General features: G+C 39.1%; 1 protein-coding gene and 2 long non-coding RNA genes across 3 annotated transcripts in view; all 3 read left to right on the forward strand.

The window, feature by feature from the left end:
- The window catches only part of LOC113018008 (obscurin-like), a 62,944-nt gene that overhangs the window by 28,080 nt on the left and 12,069 nt on the right, over positions 1 to 22,795 (forward strand). The window contains exons 6-13 of the mRNA XM_026161078.1: positions 60 to 332; positions 531 to 797; positions 1,281 to 1,559; positions 1,660 to 1,935; positions 2,138 to 2,437; positions 2,610 to 2,870; positions 3,112 to 3,360; positions 14,706 to 14,825. Coding sequence (XP_026016863.1) covers positions 60 to 332; positions 531 to 797; positions 1,281 to 1,559; positions 1,660 to 1,935; positions 2,138 to 2,437; positions 2,610 to 2,870; positions 3,112 to 3,360; positions 14,706 to 14,825 — 2,025 coding nt within the window. The remainder of the gene's footprint in view (positions 1 to 59; positions 333 to 530; positions 798 to 1,280; positions 1,560 to 1,659; positions 1,936 to 2,137; positions 2,438 to 2,609; positions 2,871 to 3,111; positions 3,361 to 14,705; positions 14,826 to 22,795) is intronic.
- LOC113018005 (uncharacterized) lies at positions 3,602 to 4,403 on the forward strand. Its single transcript, XR_003271653.1, has 4 exons — positions 3,602 to 3,638; positions 3,775 to 3,790; positions 3,870 to 3,961; positions 4,341 to 4,403. It is a non-coding gene; the product is annotated as an uncharacterized LOC113018005 (long non-coding RNA).
- On the forward strand, positions 4,491 to 5,358 carry LOC113018004 (uncharacterized). The gene is made up of 4 exons (XR_003271652.1): positions 4,491 to 4,550; positions 4,874 to 4,936; positions 5,085 to 5,147; positions 5,259 to 5,358. It is a non-coding gene; the product is annotated as an uncharacterized LOC113018004 (long non-coding RNA).

Below are 22,795 nucleotides of genomic sequence, written 5' to 3' on the forward strand. Positions count from 1 at the left end.
TGTAACAAGTTTATCCTTGATTATGTTTTAATGTTTTACTCATTTTGTTTCTTCAACAGCAAGTAAACCCAGAGCCACACTGATAGCACAAAGTTCAGTCATACCAGCAGGGGGCAGTGTGACACTGAGCTGCTCTGTGGAGGGCTCTGCTGGCTGGAAGTTTGACTGGTTCAGACGTGATTCAGTCTCTTCTAAAGCTCAGCTCATGAGAGGAAATGAAGCCAACAGAGTTATTAGTGTCTCACAAGGAGGTCTGTACCACTGCAGAGGAGGGAGAGGAGATCCAGTTTACTACACAGAGGACAGCAGTGACGTCACAGTTACAGAAACTCGTGAGTTCAATTATTTTATTGCTGCCAAACTGAGAGATGTTATCTTGTGTTCTGTGCTAACAATTTCATTCAACAACTGTGAGTTTATTAACCCTGAAATGAGAGACACCTCCTGACAAATAGAAGAATTTATTCCGTCTTATTTTTTTTATCTTTATGTTTCTATTTGTCTCTAACTGGATATTTTCCTGTGAACAGTTCCCAGTAAGCCCACTGTGACCCTGCAGCCATCCTGGCCTCAGATATACAGCGGTGAGACAGTCACTGTCAGATGTGAGATTCAGGGAGGTGAAGGAGCTCAGTGGACGTATGAATGGAGAGCAGCCAAGTTAAACACACCTCCAACATCCAATGAATACAGAATCATCAGAGCTACTGAGTCTGACAGTGGAGGATACAGCTGCCGGGGCAGAAGGGACTATTTCTTCTCAGAGTGGAGTGATATCATCACACTGACTGTGTCATGTAAGATCTTTCATCCAGAGTATCTAAATAAGGAAAAAGCACTTCTTCTTTCTTACAGCTTTATAACTGTCTTTCATGTTGGTCAGTAAAATGTTTAGTTTTTATTCCAACAACAAAAACCTGAACAGCAGCTTTTTATTCACAGTGAAGAGAACAAAACATATGAGAGTAACTTCTCTGCTGTGCAGCTCTAATACATGAAAGATGAAATGCAGAACAAATGCTGAATCTGTCTCAGCTGCTCCACCACATCCACTAAGAAACATTAAATCCACTGATTGTTCCTCATGTGTGTTTTTAACTTAGAAATGCAGCAAATTAAATATGAAAGATTAGTGTTGTATTTGTGTGATAGTTGTACAGTTTGTTGCAGCTTCACCATTAAAGTTATGTGATATTTATTATTTCCATATTTCCACCAAGTTATTTCAACTGGTTTGATTCAGTCATTGACTTTTGTTCTTTTTCTAAACTGAACTGCAGATAAACCAAAGGCCAAACTGAGAGCTGATAACACAGCTGTTCCAGTAGGGGGCAGTGTGACCCTGACCTGCTCTGTGAACCCATCATCATCATCTGGATGGAAATACTACTGGTACAGAGATGAGAAATCCTCTGAAGCCCTGACCACACAAGATGCAGTTTTCCACTCAAATGGACAAATCAGTGTCTCACAGGAAGGACTCTACAGGTGCAGAGGAGGGAGAGGAAACCCAGTTTACTACACAGAGGACAGCCAGTCAGTCAGGATTGGGAAAACTGGTCAGTTCAAAGTTAATGAACCCCAAATCACTACCTGATGAAAAGTATCTGATGGAAATTGACCCCTTTTTTCATTCATTTGTTCAATTCCTGAATACAGTGTCAAACAGACCTGTTGTGACTCTGTATCCAAACTGGTCTGAGATATACAGAGGAGAGACGATCACTGTCAGATGTGAGATCCATGGAGGAGACACTGAGTGGGATTATGAGTGGGAAACAAACAGCATGATAAAAGCTCCAAATCAAAATGAATACAGGATTAGATCTGCTTCATCATCCAACAGTGGAAACTATCGCTGTAAGGGCAGAATGAAAAGTTCACAGCATGAAACAACAGAGTGGAGTGATTCAGTCACACTGACAGTTTCTGACAGTAAGTAGAGTCATAGTTCATTTAACCTGGAAATAGAAACAGTTTGTAAAAATGTGTTTTTATTAGTACATGTTGAGATATTTGACATGTTTAGATAGTCTCACTCTGAAAGTTCATCATAAATATTTGTGAGTCAACATTTTAGTGACATTGAATTCAGAGTTAAGAGACGAAAGATTGAGAGCAAATCTTTGTTGAACAGATGAACCCCGTCCTGTCCTCACTGTGTCTCCATCATGGCTGAGTCCTGGAGCCTCAGTAACTCTGAACTGTGAGGTTGAACATCCGTCTGCAGGATGGAGCTTCTACTGGTATAAAGCTGTTCCTGATCTAGCAGAGAAATCCTCCAGTTATGAGCTGCTACCTGATGGCAGTGGGACTGCACAGGACTCCTACATCATTCATGGACAGACACACACAGCAGGATATGTGTGCAGAGCTGGAAGAGGAGACCCAGAGTATCACACTGATCACAGTCAACCAAAGTTTGTCTGGTCTGCAGGTCAGTTTGAGGATTTATAATCTTCATGTTGATGATTTGAAAGTCTGTAAATCTGGCTGCATGACTATCAGGACTCCTGTGAACCACAAAGAAGTCAAACGTAGATGTTCACTGTGATATTTTTAATCCTAACATCTGTGAGCTTTGTCTCTTCACTGCATGTCGTTTCCAGATGTTCATTCATCAGCGTCTCTCACAGTGAGTCCTGACAGAGTGCAACACTTCACCTCTGACTCTGTCTCACTGACATGTGAGGGAAACTTCACTGAGTGGAGAGTGAGGAAGTTCTCTGAGGACGGCCGACTGTACTCTGACTGTAGGAGAATGACTGGATCCACATGTGACATCAACACATCAAAGTCAGATACTGCAGTGTACTGGTGTGAGTCTGGATCAGGAGAGTTCAGCAATGCAGTCAACATCACTGTACAGAGTATGTTATTATACATTTACTACTTGGATTTGGATGATTTAAACGTCACATGAACATTTGTCCCAGCTTTGCTGTATGTGTGTAATTTATCTGGAGAAATAGCGTTTTTTTAAATACACGAGATCAGATCTTCATGATGAAAAGCATTTGTACAATCTGTTCTTATTACTGTTTGTCAGCTTTTTCTAAAAGTGTGCAGCAGCTGATGTGACTGAAACAATTGTGTGTGATTGTGTCACAGATGATGGTAATGGTCCTATCCTGGTGAGTCCTGTTCATCCTGTGACTGAGGGAGCTTCTGTTAGTCTGAGCTGCAGTTTGAGAACACAAAAAATACTTTCCAATGTGTTTTTCTATCACAATGACAAACTTATTGAAAATGATCCCCGAGGGGAGCTGAAGATCTCTGCAGTGTCAAAGTCTGATGAAGGTTTCTACAAGTGTCAGTACTCAGGAAGAGAGTCAGCACAGAGCTGGATGTCAGTTAAAGGTGAGCAGGATCAAAATATGTGATGGATTTTTATGAGTTTGATGACTGAGAAGCAACATTAGATTTTCTGATTTAAGTCTCAAAGTCGCCTGGCTTAATTTTGTAAAATTATATATATAAATACATATAATTCATCAATGAATAATTATTGTGTCTTGTAACTGTGTCAGGAGCTGACAGCTCTTCATCTCCTGTGTGGTTGATTGTTGGACTGGTTTGTGGAGTCTCTCTCGTTATTATTCTCCTGCTCTTGTTGTATCGCTGCAGACAGTCCAAGTGTAAGAGCCTCTTCTTTTCATGCTGTATTACAGAGTTTATTTACTACACACACTTTAATTATTCACACATATACATGTTTTCTGATCGAACAATTTACATCACAAACATGTGTAATAACATTTGTCTCTTTCACAGATTCCTGCTTCACCAGGTTGGTAAAATACTTTTTATTATCATTTTAAACAAACATCAGTTACTTTTGAGTTTATTGTGTTTATTTCCTGTTTCAGGTGGATCCAGTCTGAGAGTCACAGTCCGGGCTCCTCCACAAATCATGGAGTCAACCAGGATGAAACTCATGAATACAACTCTGTTCATCCTGGTCAGCACTTAAACCGATCTTTATTATCATTATTAATATTGACTTTTCATTCAGTCTCCATTAACAGGAACATTTCTTAGGTTCAGTTTGTGCTCAGCAGCTTTTCAAAGAACATTTATCAAAATCCAGTTGGACAAACATCCAAATAACCAACTGACTACATGCACAAAAGATCAGAAACAAACAGGATTTTACAACCTGATTGTTTCTTTAACTCGACTGAAAGAATCCACAAATGTTGTTGTTTCATATCAGATCAACACAAACAGTAACACCATGATGGGTTCATGCTCTGAAAATATCTGACAGTCCTGGATTTGACTTAAACACAACTAATGAAATTGAATGTGATGTGTTCACAAACATTTTTACATTTCAGGTGCAGATGAACCGCGAGACGTCACATACTCTCTTATTAAACTTCAAAACTTTGGAAAGAAGAGTGAGTACACAAAACACACAGTGTAGAAAAAAGCCTGGGAAGTTTTTAAAGTGTTTAAAATTTTCATTAATCTGATCATCTTAACAGGGAAGCATCATAAACCAGAGCAGAGTGCTGTTTACTCTGAGGTGAAGACAGGAGCTGCAGGTACAGTCACAACAGTCTCATTCAGTGTTTGTACTTGAACGTGTCATCACATCATTATATTGCAGGTAATTATAGGTCAACATGGAGTTTAGTTATTCACTTACTAATCAGTGTTTCAGCTTTACTGAATCACAGCATCCACAGATGCTGACCCAGACCTCAATCACAAAACACACACATGCAAAGCTGAAGTGTCACAGGCAACAAATGATTTCACTCTCTTTCACTGTAGTTGTAAAAAGTTTAAAGTCCATATGTATCCAAAATCTTTGTATCATATCTGTGCTGAACAAATGTGTGCTGAGCTCTGACGTCTCTTTTAGAGGACAGTCTGATGTATGCTGAGGTCAAACAGCCCAAAAAAGAAAAAGCCAAGAAAAACAAAGGTGAGCAAAGTCTGCCATCATCTCCAAGGGACAATCCATCAGCTGATTAAAATCTGTCATACTCAATTATCTTTGCATTAGTGGACACACCCAGTTTCCTCCTGGTTAATGATATTATTGTTTTCAATGATCTTCTCTTCATTCACAGGAACATCAAGTCCTGCAGCTGATGCAGCAGTTTATTCTGAAGTCACATCAGGAAGCTCTCTCAGTAATTCTGCTGCCATGCAGGCTGATTTATTCTTCACATTATTAAATGTCTTCAGCTCATAATATCTTTACATGTTGGAAATCATTTTGTCTCTTTGTGCTTGTCTTACAGGTCAGTGAGGAGAGCTGTAGCAGCAAAGCCAAGAAGAAGCTTTTTATGAAGCCACTCTTGCTCCTCTGCTGCCCAAATATCAGACATGCTCAGCTTTATGTACAGTTGCAATATTAAATCACAATATCAGACATATTGCTCTCTTATAGCATAAATAAATGCAGGTGTATTTCTATTTAATATTCATGCTTTTTATATTCAGTTTTTTATTAAAGATTTTGTAATAAACCTTGAATGTATCTAACATGTTCCAACAGCAGTGAGAAATATGTGATGTTTAGTATCTGACAGCACAATTTACAGTCAGTGTTTGCAGTGTAAATACTGATATGGGCTCCAACAAATACTTTAACTGTGTTTGTTTACATTATATAAATAAGAATTATATCATAGGCAGTGAATATATTTGAATGTATTTCATGTATATTTTTGTGTTTCTGATCATTTTTCGCATCTTTTAGTTAGAAGGTAGAAATAATTTTTTTTTACATTTGAACATTTTATCTTTGATTTTTGTTTCCTGTATGAGATTATTGACAGACTAACAAAACAAGCGGGTTGTAACTGCGTTATCATGCAAACCTGAAATAAGCAGATGTGAGTATTATTTGCAAAGCGGTCACTAACAGTTCAGAGCATGACAGCAGTCTGCATGTATCTGACACAGAGGACTGAAGTAGAACATTTACAGAGAGAAGCTCTCTGTGTGCTGCTGTCACAGGATGAAGTCAAAGGAAAAGATAACTTGTAGATGTGATAAATCTCATATGAAAGATGGAGACAGAACATCACAGAGCTCTGCATCAATCATGGTCAGCACGACTCAGAGAAGTCGCAGTATTATAATTTTGCACTCCACTCCATTTACATCATTAACCCTTTACAGCCGATCGGAGCGGGCACGCTCTGTTTTGCGTAACTATTTTTAAATCCCAGTAGCACTGCAACCACGTAAGCTAGCGCAAAAATTTTTTTTGCATATGAAACCGGAGGAGTTGTACTTACATCTGATGCCATCAGCTTGTCCTAGGTCACGGTTTCCTTCCACATAAAGCTTTGCAAAACCTGCATAAAAAGCGCTTGCAGCAACAAAAACATAATATTCCAGAAACACGCTTTGCCGATCCGATCAGCTGTTCATAACACTTCCTACGTTGGAATAGATGTCAGCGCGAACTTTTGCATTTCCGCCATTACCTGCCCGAAACCGGAAGTGACGTCATTTTCGCGGAAATGTAGTCTTTTTTACCATCAGGGCCTCAGGGCCTATACTGCTCTTTTTAAAAGTTATCTTTGACTTTATGACTTTCTGTGTCGTTTCTGGGATGCTTAGGACTCATATTGCACTGCTGGAAATAGTTTATTTTGATGCATATGCTGCTTTTTTGCAAATTTGCAGTATAATATTTATTTTCGTTTTTCCTGCAGTGTATAAAAATTGGTGTATTTCAAAAATAAAACTATGAAGACACTCAAAATAAATTTCCTGTGGTGGGAAACTATTTTGTGCAACTTTTTTGTATTTACAGTTTTGAGGGATAAGCCTCTTAAATTTCTCTAACTACAAATATATGTTAAAAAAGCAAAAACGATTTTTTTGTAGTTTCTTGCACTTTTTTGCAATTTATGTAATTACTATGCACTTAATGAATACATATTATTAAAATCTGGGCTATAATGGTTGTATTGATGTATAGCAACTTAAAATGCTCCCAAAAATGGCTGCACAGCATGTAAAAATATAATATAAGCTCTGGCGGACTTGGTTCTATGGTAGGTCTTAAAGGGTTAACTGATCTCACAAGAATTTCAGAAACATCAGACCTAAAACATTCATTTAAGCTTATCATTGTACTTACATTGTACAACAGGCACATTACTGCTCTACTAGCGCAGAGACACCTCCTACTTTCTAGCAAGTGATGAGGAGAAACAAAACAGCATCTAAACACTAGTGATGCCCCACTGGGTGCCAGTGTGGTCACCAACACTCCTCCTATAGATTAGTATTTATTTATACCTGCTCTGTGCTGTGCTGAAGGAAAAGACCTTCCAACACTTCTTTCATTTCAGCTGAGTTCACCTGTGTGAAAACAGAGGAACATGCACGGCATTAAATCAGACTCATTTGTGTTCCAGCACATGTGGATATTAAGGGAAATAAAATGTCAGACACTTTGGCAAAATAGACACTTAAACAAGACACGGTGGGCGTGGAGATGACACTATAAACTTGAAGTAAAAGCACTAAAATTATTAAATAAATGTCAGTAAAGGTGGGACACAGAGGCAGACAGAAGCAAAGTGGATCAAGTGAAGACAACAGGGAAACAAGAAAGAAAGAAACGTTATTTATAGATTAAGAAAAGGTCTCATTAAGTGTGACGTTTATAGGAAAGTGTAGGAGTCTTATTTACCATTTCAGCTGCGTAGGTGATAATAAAACACCTTCATATTGGTTTTCAGGCACTAATGAAGGAGAAGCAGAAGAGGTGAACGGCCCAATATTGTTTTGACATGCAGCTCTTCACAGCTTAATGTTATTGTGTATTTTTATGTAATTTTTCTCAGCAATGATTCAGGTCATTAAAGATTTTTTTAATGCTGAAAGTGTTTTTATGTGTTTACCCTGAGTGTGTGATTATTGTGCTGCTGTTACAGCCCTCGTTCTGTTTTACTTCGCAGCACAGACATCATGTGTCTGGACACACAGTGTACAGTCAAAATCAACACCCTCAGTTAAAGATGTGAAAACATTTTGAGCTGTTAGGGACCTGTGCAGGTTGCTTTTGACTCATGTTTGTGTCTCTTAATTCATCTTTTGAAAGGTTTTACACATTAGGAATGTTTAATGTTTTTAATTTATTTAAAACTTTTAAAATGCTGAAATAAAACTCCAATAAATTCACACCAGTAAAGTGACTGTTTCATTCAAGCAGCAATACCAAACAATAATAACACATGAAACTGCAAATGTGACAATACAGATCAACATTTTATTCCTCCTGTGCAGCTACGATGCATCTGTGTGTGTGTGTGTGTGTGTGTGTGTGTGTGTGTGTGTGTGTGATCCGTGGTCCTTGTCTATTCTGTCACAGGTTTATATTTATCTACTGGCTGACCTCATGGTTTGTGGCTGTATCACCATGAAAGGAGGAAATGCAGCCTGTGGTTTCAGCCTGAAGTCTTCAGTTTAGCAGTTGTGTAGTTTTATGTTATCAGCTCACAGCAGAGAGTTTTCAGACAAGGAATTCAGACAAAGAGCACAGTGGAAATTTCACTTTGATCTTTGTGTGCATGACACATGTTTATGTGACCTGCCTGTACTGAAATAATAGCAATAGTTATCAATGCTACATTAAAGTATGCATGGCAGTGTGTGAAAACAGACAAAAGTAGCATCATTGTGGTGATGACACAATAAAGAAAATAAAATCTTTGTGGGAAAATACGAAAAGTTTGTTTCTCACACTGGAAAGCAGCTGCCTTTCAGTCTCTGTATGGATGTGCTGTAAAAGTGCATCTATGTGTGAATTAAATAAAAATAATTTCTATTTCTACCCTCAAAATCGTAACTTGTAACACATGATGGTTTTTATAACCAAACCTTTATGCTTCACTCATATTTATCTGTCTGCTGGACTCTGCAGTTACATTAAGCTGCTCCATCCAGGATGAGTTTGGTCTGTGATGCAGAAGCTGAGCCTTTCAGTAAGATCAACATCATCATTCTTCATTAACAATGTAATAAATCTGTAAATCAAACCAAAGTTAAATTATTCAAAACTGATAACTGAAAACCAAAATTTGAGAAGGTTTAACAACAAGCTTAGATTTCTGTATGTTTTTGTTCAGTTTTTGCACTTTAAGTACAAGAAAGGTACTTCAGTACTTTTTTTTCCAAAAACAGAGTTTCTTGGATATGTAAAGCAAAGTAAATAAAATTAATTTAAACAGAAACTAACTGAGAAAAAAAAGCAAAAACTTTGTTAAATAGGGTTGAAAGACACTTGTGTATCACAAAACAAGAAAAAGTTTGAACATGAACACGTCACATGACTGCTGTGGTCAAAGCTACAGGAGCTGTTTGAGGTTTGTATAAAAGGAAGGAAGCACAGAGAGGTGATAGAAGGAGGCGCTGAATATAAACTCTGGTCTTATCGACATTAAGTGCAGCTTCTCTTTATCAATGCAAAGTTGAAACCTTTGAGATTAGATGCAGATCAGCGTGCAGGGCTGGACGTGAGGATGGGGCACTCTTTGCTCTGTTTGCTGGGGTTATTCTGTGAGTACAATACACACCTTTACTGTTTGAATGGCAGTGATGAAGGAAAATGTTTCTCACTGGTGACAATTACAGTGTATCACTGCTTTAACCTGTTTACCTGACAGCTTCAACACAGCAGACTAGTTTTTTTTCATGTTTCCAGCCGGTTTCACAGCTAATAGAAACATAAATTTGATGATAACTGTACCATGTGAAGATTTAAAAAGCCTCAGTTTATATATTTATTGTGATTTTGTCAGTTGTATAATGTCTGATGATGTTTCATTCATTATTTTAGTGCTCAGTACAGTCAGACATGGAAACACTGAAGGTGAGAAACAGTTTTTTCTTCCATTTATATCATACGTGTTGATCTTAACTAGTATTTAGCTTCTCCTGTTTTGCTCGTCTGTGTTATATTTTGTATCATAAATCAAACATTTCATTGAGATTATTGGTTAAAATGTTAATATAACCATGTTAACTGTGTGAGCACTCAAACACACACCCACGATGCAAACTGTATATTTACTGAAGAGCTGTGGCTTCATACATGTGGATTTTCTTTTCATGTTTATCTGATCTGAAAATATCAACAGTGTGTGTAGTGCAGATTATCTCACTGAGTTATGTTGTTGGATTGTATGCTGGATTATACAGCTTTTTTTTTTGATTACCTTATGCAGCTGTAAATATGATAATTATCAAAAGCTCCACACAGATGACAAATTAAAGGAAAAACCAACATGAACATGGTAACCAAATGCTGCTCTGAGCTCAGCATAGAGTTTGTTACCTTCATCCCTCATTTGGTGTTTTGATTAGAAGCTGTTTAACACGTCACTCCAAAGTCTCTGTAGATGTTCAGTGTGTTGAATTGTGTGGCTGCAAAAGATGATTCACATTATTTAAGTTTGCATCAAACATTCAGAGCAACAATTTCATTCTTTTGATCTTTTTCTAAATTACAGACCTTGGAGTGAAGGCCACTCTGACAGCAGACAGATTAACTATACCAGCAGGGGGCAGTGTGACACTGACCTGTGATGTGAAGTACTCTGCTGACTTTGAATATGTGTGGTTCAGAGAACCCCGTTTAAACTCTAACCAGAAGTTCGAAGTAGCTGGTGAATCAAAGAGAGAACTGGTGACCTCTAAAGGCGGCATCTATAACTGCAGAGGACGTATAAAAGGGACAAATTTACTCACAGAAGAAAGTGATGCAGTCACCATTCAGGAAACTGGTGAGTTTAAAAATGTCATAAGAAATAAAACAACATGGATTCCCCAAAGTTTGGAGATCAGAGGGGGATAATATTATGACAAAAACTTATGTTACAAAGTGATTCATGACCCCAACCTGCCAAGTTATTTATGATAATATAAACTGTTGTAAAGTTAATAAATAATAAACAATAATGGGGTTATAATATTTGATAATACTGTTTTTTATTTGAAATGAAAATGTTAATTCATTCCTTTTGTGTCCTAATTGAGGAATTTTGCTGTGGAAAGTTTCCAACAGGACTGATGTGACGCTGCAGCCATCCTGGTCTCAGATATTCACTGGTGAGACAATCACTCTCAGATGTGAGATTCAGGGAGGTGAAGGAAAGGTGTGGAAATATGAATGGACAGCACCCAACACAAACAGCCCTCCAACATCCAGTGAATACAGGATCAGCAGAGTTTCAGTGTCCCACAGTGGAGACTACAGATGTCGGGGTAGCAGTGACTATCTCTTAACAGGATGGAGTGATGCCTTCAGACTGACAGTTTCATGTGAGTTGGTCTATGATTCAAACTGAAGTTTCCTGTTTCCTGTTTTAAACTCGACATCAAGAAACAATTCAGACCCTCCAACAAACTCACTGTGCAAACAGACTCACAACTGAGTGCACTGTGACTCCACAATGATTCATTAAAGGAGAATATAAAGAATGACATTTTTAATGAATAAATAACAAATCAATTGCGTCTGTTGTGTAGTTTTGAACTAAGACAGATTACCTGTGTGAGATTATAACCTTGTGTTTGGTACCAGTCAGAGTCAGAGACACACTGAGAGCAGAAAGCACAATCACAGCAGTGACACCAGCAGTTCTTCAGTCTGTTTGTCTTTCAGTGAGGTCACATTAAAACCACCAGGACACAGTTTATGAAATTTGGGGGATCAAGGCCAAAGAAAGAAGCCATTTCATTTCACTGTGTGTAGCTGGTCTGGCCTCACACTGTTGCTGCAAACTCAGCAGCAGAGTTAGCAGTTGCTTTGCCTGCTGAGGCGAGTTTATTCTCCAACACTGTTTAAATGAAAATTAATTAAGTTCAGCAACTTCATGTGATTGGGCTTCTACATGCACAGCTTTGAAAAAGAGAGCAGGAAGGAGAGCAAACAGCCACCTGCTCAGTATAAGGCAGTGTCTATGAGTACAGCAACAAAGATTAGAACCATTTAGCACTTTTACTGTGCTTAACCTCTGTAACAGGATCATTAGCATAATCTCATCTCTCCCCAGCAGGGCCTCCTTCAAAACTACAGGAAATGACATGTGTGGGAAGTCAAAGGTCACAAAGAAAATAAAAGCTTTCAAATACAAAATAAATACACAAAATAACTACATAGATATTTATGACTTCTGTATAAAAAATAATGACAAAACCAAATAACAGACAATGGATTCTCTATGAAATATAAATAAATATATTTTAATGCATGTTTTACATGTGGATGCAGATTACTGTTTACAAATTGTACAAAAAAGTTTCTTTACTATAGAAAAACTTTTGTCCATCAAGTTTTGACTTTCTTAGGAAGCTGTTTAGATTTTCCTTTATCCCTACATTAAGGCTTTGTGTTTCCACTGGAAGTAAACGTCTCTTTTTAAAAATAGCACAGTGTTGCATTCTGGGAAATAGAGTCAAATTTGAAGCTTGGGTTTAAAATGAAGAATTGTAATTATCAGGGGCTATGCTTCTGTAATTGTCGCCAGTTCTTTTTATGTATTTTGGTTTGAGGTTTGTGCAGATTTTCAGGAAAGATGTTTGGCCTCATGAGCACCAGATGCTGCACCTTTATTCAGGTCATAGAAGCCGAACCAAAGACCAGAAAATGGCCTCAGTTTATTACAGACACATTACTACAGTAATTTTTCTCATTACAAAGTTTTGCTCTCAGGAAGCACTCAGGTGTAAGACACTTCACCCGTTGCCTACTGGTGGTGGTCAGAGGGCCCAGTGGCGCCAGTGTCCGGCAGCCTCGCCTCTGTCAGTGCGCCCCAGGGTGGCTGTGGCTACAATGTAGCTTGCCATCACCAATGTGTGTGAATGTGTGTGTGAATGGGTGGATGACTGGATGTGTAAAGCGCTTTGAGGTCCATAGGGACCAAGTAAAGCGCTATACAAATACAGGCCATTTACCATTTACCAGGCCATACACACACACACACACACACACACACACACACACACACACACACACACACACACACACACACACACACACACACACACACCGCGGGCCAAGGAGGAGTGAGACGGCGGAAGAGTTTTTTTCTTCAATACTTTTACAATAGGTTTTCTCAATAGATAGAAAATGATGACGCTGAGGAGTCAACAGCCGATATTATCATTGCTTGTAACCCGGTAAATAATTTCGTACATCTCCCAATAAAATAAGTCTTAGTGGAAAAAAGCTCATTTTCGAATAAGTTTATTAAAGCACCCCCCCTCTGTGGAAAAGAGTCAACCATGAGGCGAGTTTTGTCAACAGCAATTGTCCATTTGGTAAAACAAATATCCGCCTCAAAGTCGTATTTTACCGTTGCAGAATGTGGAAAACAGACGGCGTTCGCAAGAAGGCAATCAAAAAAAAAAAAAAAAAAAAAGGAAATTTGGTACCTCCAACTCTCCCGACTGCGCGCGCACACACACACACACACACACACACACACACACACACACACACACACACACATACTCATGCAACTGACACAGACACACACAGACTGCTCTCCTAGTGGAGCCCAGTCTGAGTAGAGTCCTTTTTTTCTCCTCCTGTCCCCGATGTTGTGTATTTTCATTGTTTTTCTTAAATGCTACCTATACTGACCTGTAATGTGATGTTTGTGTAATATATGTATGGTCGGAAGAGGTCCATTTTGACTGCAGGCAACAGCAAGTGACAAATATGAACTTCATTCATTCATTCATAAACAGGGAGTCACCAGACCATGACAAATTACTTTTTTAAATACAGCTAAGAAAACTTTCACAGTGTTGATAAAAATGAGTTTATAGTTTATTTTATCTTGTCATCAAAATTTGGTCATGTTCACCATTTCCATCTAGTTTTTTTAAATTATTTAGATTCAGTCATTTATTTGTTTGTTCTTTTTCTAAACTGAACTGCAGATAAACCAAAGGCCAAACTGAGAGCTGATAACACAGCTGTTCCAGTAGGGGGCAGTGTGACCCTGACCTGCTCTGTGAACCCATCATCATCATCTGGATGGAAATACTACTGGTACAGAGATAATACCACAGTGGATGTTGTCTCCCCATCAAATGGACAAATCAATGTCTCACAGGAAGGACTCTACATGTGCAGAGGAGGAAGAGGAAACCCAGTTTACTACACAGAGGACAGCCAAGAAGTTCAGATTAACATGACTGGTGAGTTAGTATTCAGCAACAATGTTGAATAGATTGTTGATTGAGGATTACTATGAAGAGAAAGAGCATCATATCTCATGGTAACCTCTTTGGCATTGTAAAAATGTTCTTATTGGAAATGGTTGAACATGAATAGTCATGTAAAATGTGGAGTCTAGAGAATCAGTGTCAGGAATGTGATCCAAGGAGGGGAGACTAGGTGGGATTATGAATGTGAAACAATCATTTTCAGCAAATCTCCAAATCAACATAAATTCACAATTAGTTCTGTTTGACTGTTTGACATGTTTATATAATAAAAGTTTGTAAAGCCGATTTAATGAAGTCAACATTTTAAGAGGAAATTTAAGAGACTGGGCTTGTGTTGATGTGTTCATTGTGTGGAGTAAAGTCATAGGAGACGCTGATTCAAAGTGATTTCTAGTCAAAGAAAATAGATGAACTAGATATTTTATAAACTGATGTTATGAAATATAAAATATAATTAAGCTTTATTGTTTGTGTTACAGTAACTGTGTCAGGAGCTGACAGCTCTTCATCTCCTGTGTGGTTGATGGTTGGACTGGTTTGTGGAGTCTCTCTCATTATTATTCTCCTGCTCTTGTTGTATCGCTGCACAACGACCAACAGTGAGCACTTTTCCTTTACTTACTACAAACTCTTTATCATTCAAAGACACAAATGCATCATGAGCTTCATGTAAAAGTAAAAGTATTATTGTATATTTTAATAAAGGTGAAGATCAGCAGCAAGTGTACTCCTCTCTTCTTCATGGTTAGTTTGTCATGTAGTTTTAAATATTCTGATCCTATTTGCAACAAGACTGTACTTATTACATCTGCTGCAGCTTTTAATAGAAACGTTATTTGCAAGAATATTTGTGTTTCAATTAGTATCACAGACATGAGGTGACTGATTTTCTCTGACCTGCAGGTGGTCGTTGTGTCTATGAGACAGTCAGAAGGTGTGAAAACACTGAAAATGGTAAAATTTACACTTTCATTAATACAGAGCTTGTGGAAGCTGGATGATGATACAATAACTCTGTTTATCATTAAAGTCAATCAGATTATTATTTCAGGTCCAGCAGAAGGTGATTACGCCAATGTCACATCTGTGATTCAGCTCGAAGTCATTAACAAGACAAGTGAGTGCACAAAATGTGAGATTTGAAATGCAAAATATACATTGGTAATTATTCTCACTGATAATAAATGCATTTGTGGACAAAACAGAGGGAGTTTGTTTTGAAATGCTTTCATTTGATCATCTCAACAGGGCGATGTGGTGACCCAGAGGAGAGCTCTGACTACAATAATGTTAATCCAAATTCAGCCACAGCTCTAAAATCTTAACAGCAGCTCTTTAGCTGTTTTTCTCTTTAAAGTCTCTTAAAAACTCGAAGTCACTTTGAATGAAAAGGAGAAGATTTTGAATTCAAAGCAATAATCCTGATAGTCTGAGTTTATATTTGCTTCAGAAAGAATTTCTCAGTGGGTTTTGCTTTTTTCTCTCCCATTAGATAATAATTTTAATGGCCTTTAATGTACTGTATATCTGTTTTTTATGGTAAATGGCCTGTATTTGTATAGCGCTTTATTATTCCCTAAGGACCCCAAAGCGCTTTACACATCCAGTCACCCACCCATTCACACACTGGTGATGGCAAGCTACATTGTAGCCACAGCCACCCTGGGGCGCATTGACAGAGGCGAGGCTGCCAGACACTGGCGCCACCGGGCCCTCTGACCACCACCAGTAGGCAACGGGTGAAGTGTCTTGCCCAAGGACACAACGACCGAGACTGTCCAAGCCGGGGCTCGAACCAGCAACCTTCCGATTACAAGGCGAACTTCCAACTCTTGAGCCACAATCACCACAATTGTTATCTTTTTAACAATTTCCTTTATTTTTATATATTATAATTTTCTTTCTGGGAAGCACTTTGTAACATTGTTAATAAAAGTGCAATATAAATAAGGTGTGTTGTTGTTGTTGTGTGTCTGTCTGAGAGTACATGTTACAGCTGTTCAGTGTTGTGCATGAATCTAAAAGAGAACATTTATTTAAAGGCACTCATTGTCATTTAAAACAAAGTCAATTCTGGTTTAAGCCCAACAGGTGGAGGAGATGAAATGCAGATACAAAAGCAGATGTGGAATGACAGATAATCTAGTCAATGGGACAGCTAAAAGTGGAAACTACTTGAAATGATTCTTATCAGCAGCATTTGTGACACATATCTCAGGTAGAAGCTAGATTGAACAAACAAGATTGAAATGCATTTTGAAAGTTCCCTTTAAAAAAAATACTATGGTGACCCAGACACATCTTAAAGTGCATTTAACAGAATTAAAATAGAACAGTCAATCCTATCAAAGCTATCAGTGCTCAAACCCAGAGCAGTAACTCATAAGAATACAACATTTACTGCTGCACACTGAGGTAATACAGTTTTGTTTTATATGAACCCCTGTAATTAGTCATGGCCTGTTTGACATTCCACATTATGTTGATATGTAAGTTACAGTTACCCTGACATTATTAATGGGAGAAGTGACTTTTTTTTCTGAACAATATCACCAACTTTTGGCTCATAAGATGTCAGTGCAGGTTCGTTAGGATGACTGCATGTCAACTAGTTCCAGTATGAACTTCCCCTCGTCAGTGGAAGGACGGCCTCCTTTGCTCTGACGGACAAGTCGCCTTCTGTTGAAACACTAAATGGGTCTCTGGAAAAACTCATCACCTCTGTGGGTAAAGCAAGTCCATCTAATCGACCAGAAAAGTTCTCTTTCAACCTCGCAATGAAATCAGTCATCACATCCGTGACTTGTGCCGGTGATGAGATACGTTTGCGGAGTGTTGGAAAATGCAGCTACCGGCCTGTGCTCAAGTCAGCTGCGAAAAGGTTCAGCTTGACTTGGAATGCACGCATCTGTTCCACAAGTTCCGTGACAGTTTTGCCTCTGCCTTGTAGTCCCACATTGAGGTCATTCAAGTGTTTGAATATGTCGTTCAGAAAGCAGACACCGGCCATGAAGCTGTTGTCCATTATGCGATTCAAGTCTGGTTTTTTTTGCCTGCTGTTGCAGAGAAAAGTTATGATCTCTTTGAGATCACAGACATGATCCAGTGACCTGCCTTTGGACAGCCGCCTGACATCATTGTGCAATAGCAGGTCATGGTGCTCAGCAGACATTTCTGAGAGCAGCAAGCGGAATTGAGGCATCTAGATTTGATAACTGAGGCATCTGCCGTGCAGGTGCGTCCGCACGGCACCTACGACACGCTTCACCACAGTGTGTGAACGCATGTGAATCTAAAAACATTTTGAATGCTCAGAAAGAATAGAAAAGCACCTTAAGCAGCCATTTTATATCGTACAACACTAATTGGAAGGTAAGACTTTTTGTGCCACCATATGGAGCTGCAGGCTGGAAAGCAAATATATTATATATATGTTTGTTATATATTATATAAAATATAGCATATAAACAGTTAAAAATATTCAACTTCACCATCTTAGAAAAACTAAAAAAAAAAAAAAGGACCATCAAAACCATTTAAACCATCAAAGCAGATTACACACAGTGGTGGTGTTTTGCAAATTGCAAGGATGCAAAAAGAAGGTAACTTTTCTGGGGCTGGTGGAAAAGAAAGGAAGTTATAACTGAACCTTTCTGTTGAAATAAACACACCCAATGAATAAATAAGAGAGAACATGGTGACTAGGAAGGTTAGAGAAAAAGAAAAAAAATGTGCAAGTCAACACAAATCACATATATATGCTGTGGATGCAAAAGCATTGGACATATTTAATATTCTGCAAATAATGTAATGACATGATATGATACGATTCATTTCGTTTTTTTGTCATGCTATAAAATGAATACAATTCAGATAAACCCTAGTGCTACATTTTGTATTCATGGGCACAATGTATAAACCTATGTAGAAAAAAGAAGTGAATGTCTACAGTGAACAAGAAATGTCACTGAAAAGGGGAAGAAAGGCTTTACCAAGAAAAATAACTTGGTTCCATTTAGCAGAGCAACGGTGCTGAATGTGAGGAAGTGGACCTCTTTGCTCTGCATGCTGGGGTTATTCAGTTAGTTCAATGCAGTCTGGCCTGGTTTGATTGCTACAGACTGATGTTTCTGTTGGTTTAACCTGTTTTTCTTAAGTGGGGAATGGGAGATTTTGTTTTTAACCAGTATGATCATGGTGTGTTTAGTTTATTCTGATTTCATTTTCTGTAGGTTTCATAAGGTCTGATGAGATTCAATCTTTATTTTAATGCTCAGTACTCTTTTCCATGGAAATGCTGAAGGTGAGAAATCCTTTCCTACTTTTTGTTTGTTTGCTTTTTCTTTGTTTCTGAATGCATACATTGTTGCATATTTCTTTATTTTTTTGCCCCTTGAATTTGCCAAAGCCCTAATTATCAAATGATACACATACTGTATGAAAGCATATCATATTAAAGGCATAGCGACAGAGCATGAACAGAAACTACTAAAACTCAGTCTGAAGGTAAAATTTTGAATTTAAATATTCTGATTACTGCACAGTAATTTGAAACAGCCTAACAGAGCAGGAGGTAACAAGAACATTCTTTGGTTTCTTTCAACAGGATTACTATCATTAAATATGCAGGGGAATATACAGATGGGACACTATAGAAGAAAGATTATTAAATAAGTGAAATCTATAGAGTAGCTGTACTCATACCACTGTCTGTTTCCAGGGGACACAATACCCTGTATATATAATGCCTTGAAAAAGTATTCATAACCCTTGAACTTTTACATATTTGTCACCTTGCAAACACAAACTTAAATGCTTTTTATTGAGATTTTCTGTGATAGACCAACACAAAGTAGCAGATAATTGTGAAGTGGTACAAAAATGATACATGGTTTTCAAAATTTTAAGCAAATAAAAATCAGAAAAGTGTGGCATGCATTTGTATTCAGCCTCGTGTACTCTGATACCCTTAAATAAAATCCAGTGCAATCACTTGCCTTAAGAGTAATCCAATTAGATAATAGAGCTCACCTGTGTGCAATGTAGTCTCATTATAAATACACCTGCTCTGCGAAGGCCTCAGTGGTTTGTTAGAGAACATTAGTGAACAAACTGCGACACGAAGATGAAGGAAGTTACCAGACAGGTCAGGGATAAAGTTGTAGATAAGTTTAAAGAAGTGTTGGGTTATAAAAAAAATATCCAGAACTTTGAACATCTCAGGGAGCACTGTTCAATCTATCATTCAAAAATGGAAAAAGTATGCTACAACTGCAAACCTACCAAGATACGGCTGCCCACCTAAACTGACAGACCAAGCACGGAGAGCACTGGTCAGAGAAGCTTCCAAGAGGTCCATGGTCTCTCTGGAAGAGCTGCAGAAATCCACTGCTCAGGTGGGAGAATCTGTCCACAACACAAATGTAAGTCATGTACTCCACAAATCTGACCTATACAGAAGAGTGGCAAGAAGAAAGCCATTGTTGACAGAAAAACATAAAAGGTCCTGTTTGGAGTTTGCCAGGACCCTTGTAGGGACACAGCAAACATGTGGAAGAAGGTACTCTGGTCAGATGAGATCGGAGTTGAACCTTTGGGCCTGAATGCAAAGCACTACGTGTGGCGGAAAAGTAACATTGCTCATCACCCTAAACACACCATCAGCACTATGAAACATGGTGATGGCAGCATCATGAATGAACACACACTTTTCAGATTTTCCTTCCATCCATCTTCTTCTGCTTATCCGGGGCCAGGTCACGGGGGCAGCAGCCTAAGCACAGAACACCAAGGCGTTCCCAGGCCAGCCGAAAGATATAATCTCTCCAGCGTGTCCTGGTTCTCCTCCCGGTGGGACTTCCTGGGAACACCTCACTCAGGAAGCACCCAGGAGGCATCCTTGTCAGATGCCTGAACCACCTCAACTGGCTTCTTTTGATGTGGAGCAGCAGCGGCTCTACTATGAGCCCCTCCCGGATGGCCGAACTTCTCACCCTATCTCTAAGGGAGAGGCCAGCCACCCTTCGAAGGAAGTTCATTTCCACTGCTTGTATCCGCGATCTCGTTCTTTCGGTCACTACCCACAGCTCGTACCATAGGTGAGGGTAGGGACGTAGATCGACCGGTAAATTGAGAGCTTCGCTTTTATGCTCAGCTCTCTCCTTACCACAACAGACCTGTACAGGGTCCGCATCACTGCAGCCACAGCACCAATCTGTCTGTTGATCTCTGGCTCTCTTCTCCCATCACTCGTGAACAAGACCCCAAGATACTTAAACTCCTCCACTTGGGGCAGGAACTAGTCCCCGACCTGGAGTGGGCACTCCACCCTTTTCTGGCTGAGAACTATGGTCACAGATTTGGAGGTGCTGATCCTCATTCCCGCCACTTCAGACTCGGTTGCGAACCATTCCAGTAACTCAGCCACCTACAACTTTATTTCGAAGCACCTCACTACAATCCTAGCGCCCCTTGTGGGGAATACACCCCATCACATCAAAAACTCCACTAACTTCACCAACAACGTCCAGAAACACTTGATCCAGATGAAACCATAGTGTCCTTAGATGTGGTCTCACTTTTCACTTGGATACCTACAACTTAGGGTGTAGAGACTGCCAGAAAATTACTACACACAAGAAGACAGTTCCTTAGAAAACAGAACCAGTTTTACCCCTTATCAGATTTGCACACTGTTAGGGTGCGTTCAAACCCAACGCGATAGACGTGACCAGAGCTTCAGGTTTACATGTAAAGTCAATGGAGGAGCGCGATGAAGCATGACTGGGGGTCGCGCGAAACTTCAGAAGCAGGTTTGTGTCGCGAAAACGCTTTTCTGCCTGATTCACGCTACCTGGTTGCACGACTGACGCGTTTGAAGCGCGACTGACGCGTCTGAAGCGCGACATAAAATACGCGCTGCAGTTTGTGTGGTGCATTTTGTGCATTAGCGCGTATCACATCTACTGGTCGAGTTGGAAAAATCTGAACTCCAGCTTCAAGTCACGCCACGACAACCAATCAGGAGCCTAGTGATGTGATGCTCTGACCTTCAAAGGGGCAGGTCCAGCCAAAGCCATTCATTCTAGCAATCAGTAGTTTTCTGATGAGGCAGCGGGCTCTCCAGGGCAGAAACAATGTTTTTATTTTTCTCCTCCTTCTCCCTGAGGCTCTTCCACTTTAAGCTGGGTCCTTTTTATTTTTGTCTCTCTGTAAATAGTTATATTATATATATTTATGTTTAATGTTTTTCGGTTTGAGCATCTTAATATTATTTCAAATAAATTTTTGTAATGACTAATGTGTAAAGCGTCCTTTACGCCGCTGCTCTGCTCTCCACAGTGAATAGAGAAGGGAGACTTTTTCTTCAAACGCCAGATCAACTGCTGCCATCTTGCAAACATACCGTCTGGCACTACTTCCTCCCACATTTCCGCTTATTTTTAATACAACAAGGGTTTCTAAAGACAAAAACATGGATGTGCAATGGACTCCTCAGTGTCACCAATTGTAGCCAAACTTTACATGGAGCAGGTGGAAAGTAAGGCTCTTGGCTCTTTTAAAGGGACAGCACGTAGCCACTGGTACAGATACATGAATGACACCTGGGTCAAAATCAAAACTCAAGAAGTAGAAACTTTCACTGCTCACATCAACAGTGACTAGAAACATAACGTTCACCAGGGAAGATATAAAGGATAATAGTTTGTCATTTCTGGACTGTGCTGTGCACATTGAGGAGAATAGAAACCTCAACATTGAAGTTTACCAGAAATTCACACACAGACCAGTTCCTATTCTTTGACTCCCACCACCCTCTGGAACACAGACCTGGAATAATCAGGATCCTGCAACACCAGGCAGAAAATGTTCCATCTATAACAGAAGGGAAAGGAACAGATACATGTAAAGAAAGTTCCTAAAGCAGTTTTATCAGAGAAACTCAAAGAGTTTTCCCCCAAAATGACATCCCAGTGCACTTCAGACACAGCCACACCCTTAGACAAAAACTGTTTCATCCCAAGGACAAAACAAGCTAAACAACAACATGTATGCAGTGCAGTGTGGTGAGGAGCGGTCCTCCTAAAACTGAAGAATCTTCTCAGATGAGAGGCAAAACGTCTTCAAGAAATTTCCAGAAGATTTTTTTTTCTTCAAGAAGAGAAAATCCAGTGACTTTTCTTTCCAGGCTCCTTAGATTGCCTTGACCTGGATGACTGACAGCCTAGAAAGACAAGCTCTACAGTAGCTTTATAAAATCTAATATATGAAAAGTAGGATACATTATTGAGTGAATGTGTTAAATGTGATAATTTCTTTAAAAAAGTGCTTCCTGAAGGATGTGACAATGTGATATTTTTTGTTTTGTTTGTTTGTTTCTGTAGACTTTCGGCAAAAGAAAGAATTGTTAAAAGAAACATCAGTTAATACGGCCATCTTCTTTTGCTTATCTACCACTACTATGTCCGATTGATTAGCAATCATCATTTTGTCCATCTGTATCTGGAAGTCCCACAGGATCTTAGCTCGATCATTCTCGACTGAGAATGACTATTTTGACCTTGGGGCT

Source organism: Astatotilapia calliptera, unplaced genomic scaffold, assembly GCF_900246225.1.
Source record: "Astatotilapia calliptera unplaced genomic scaffold, fAstCal1.2 U_scaffold_30, whole genome shotgun sequence".
Classification (NCBI taxonomy): Eukaryota; Metazoa; Chordata; class Actinopteri; order Cichliformes; family Cichlidae; genus Astatotilapia; species Astatotilapia calliptera.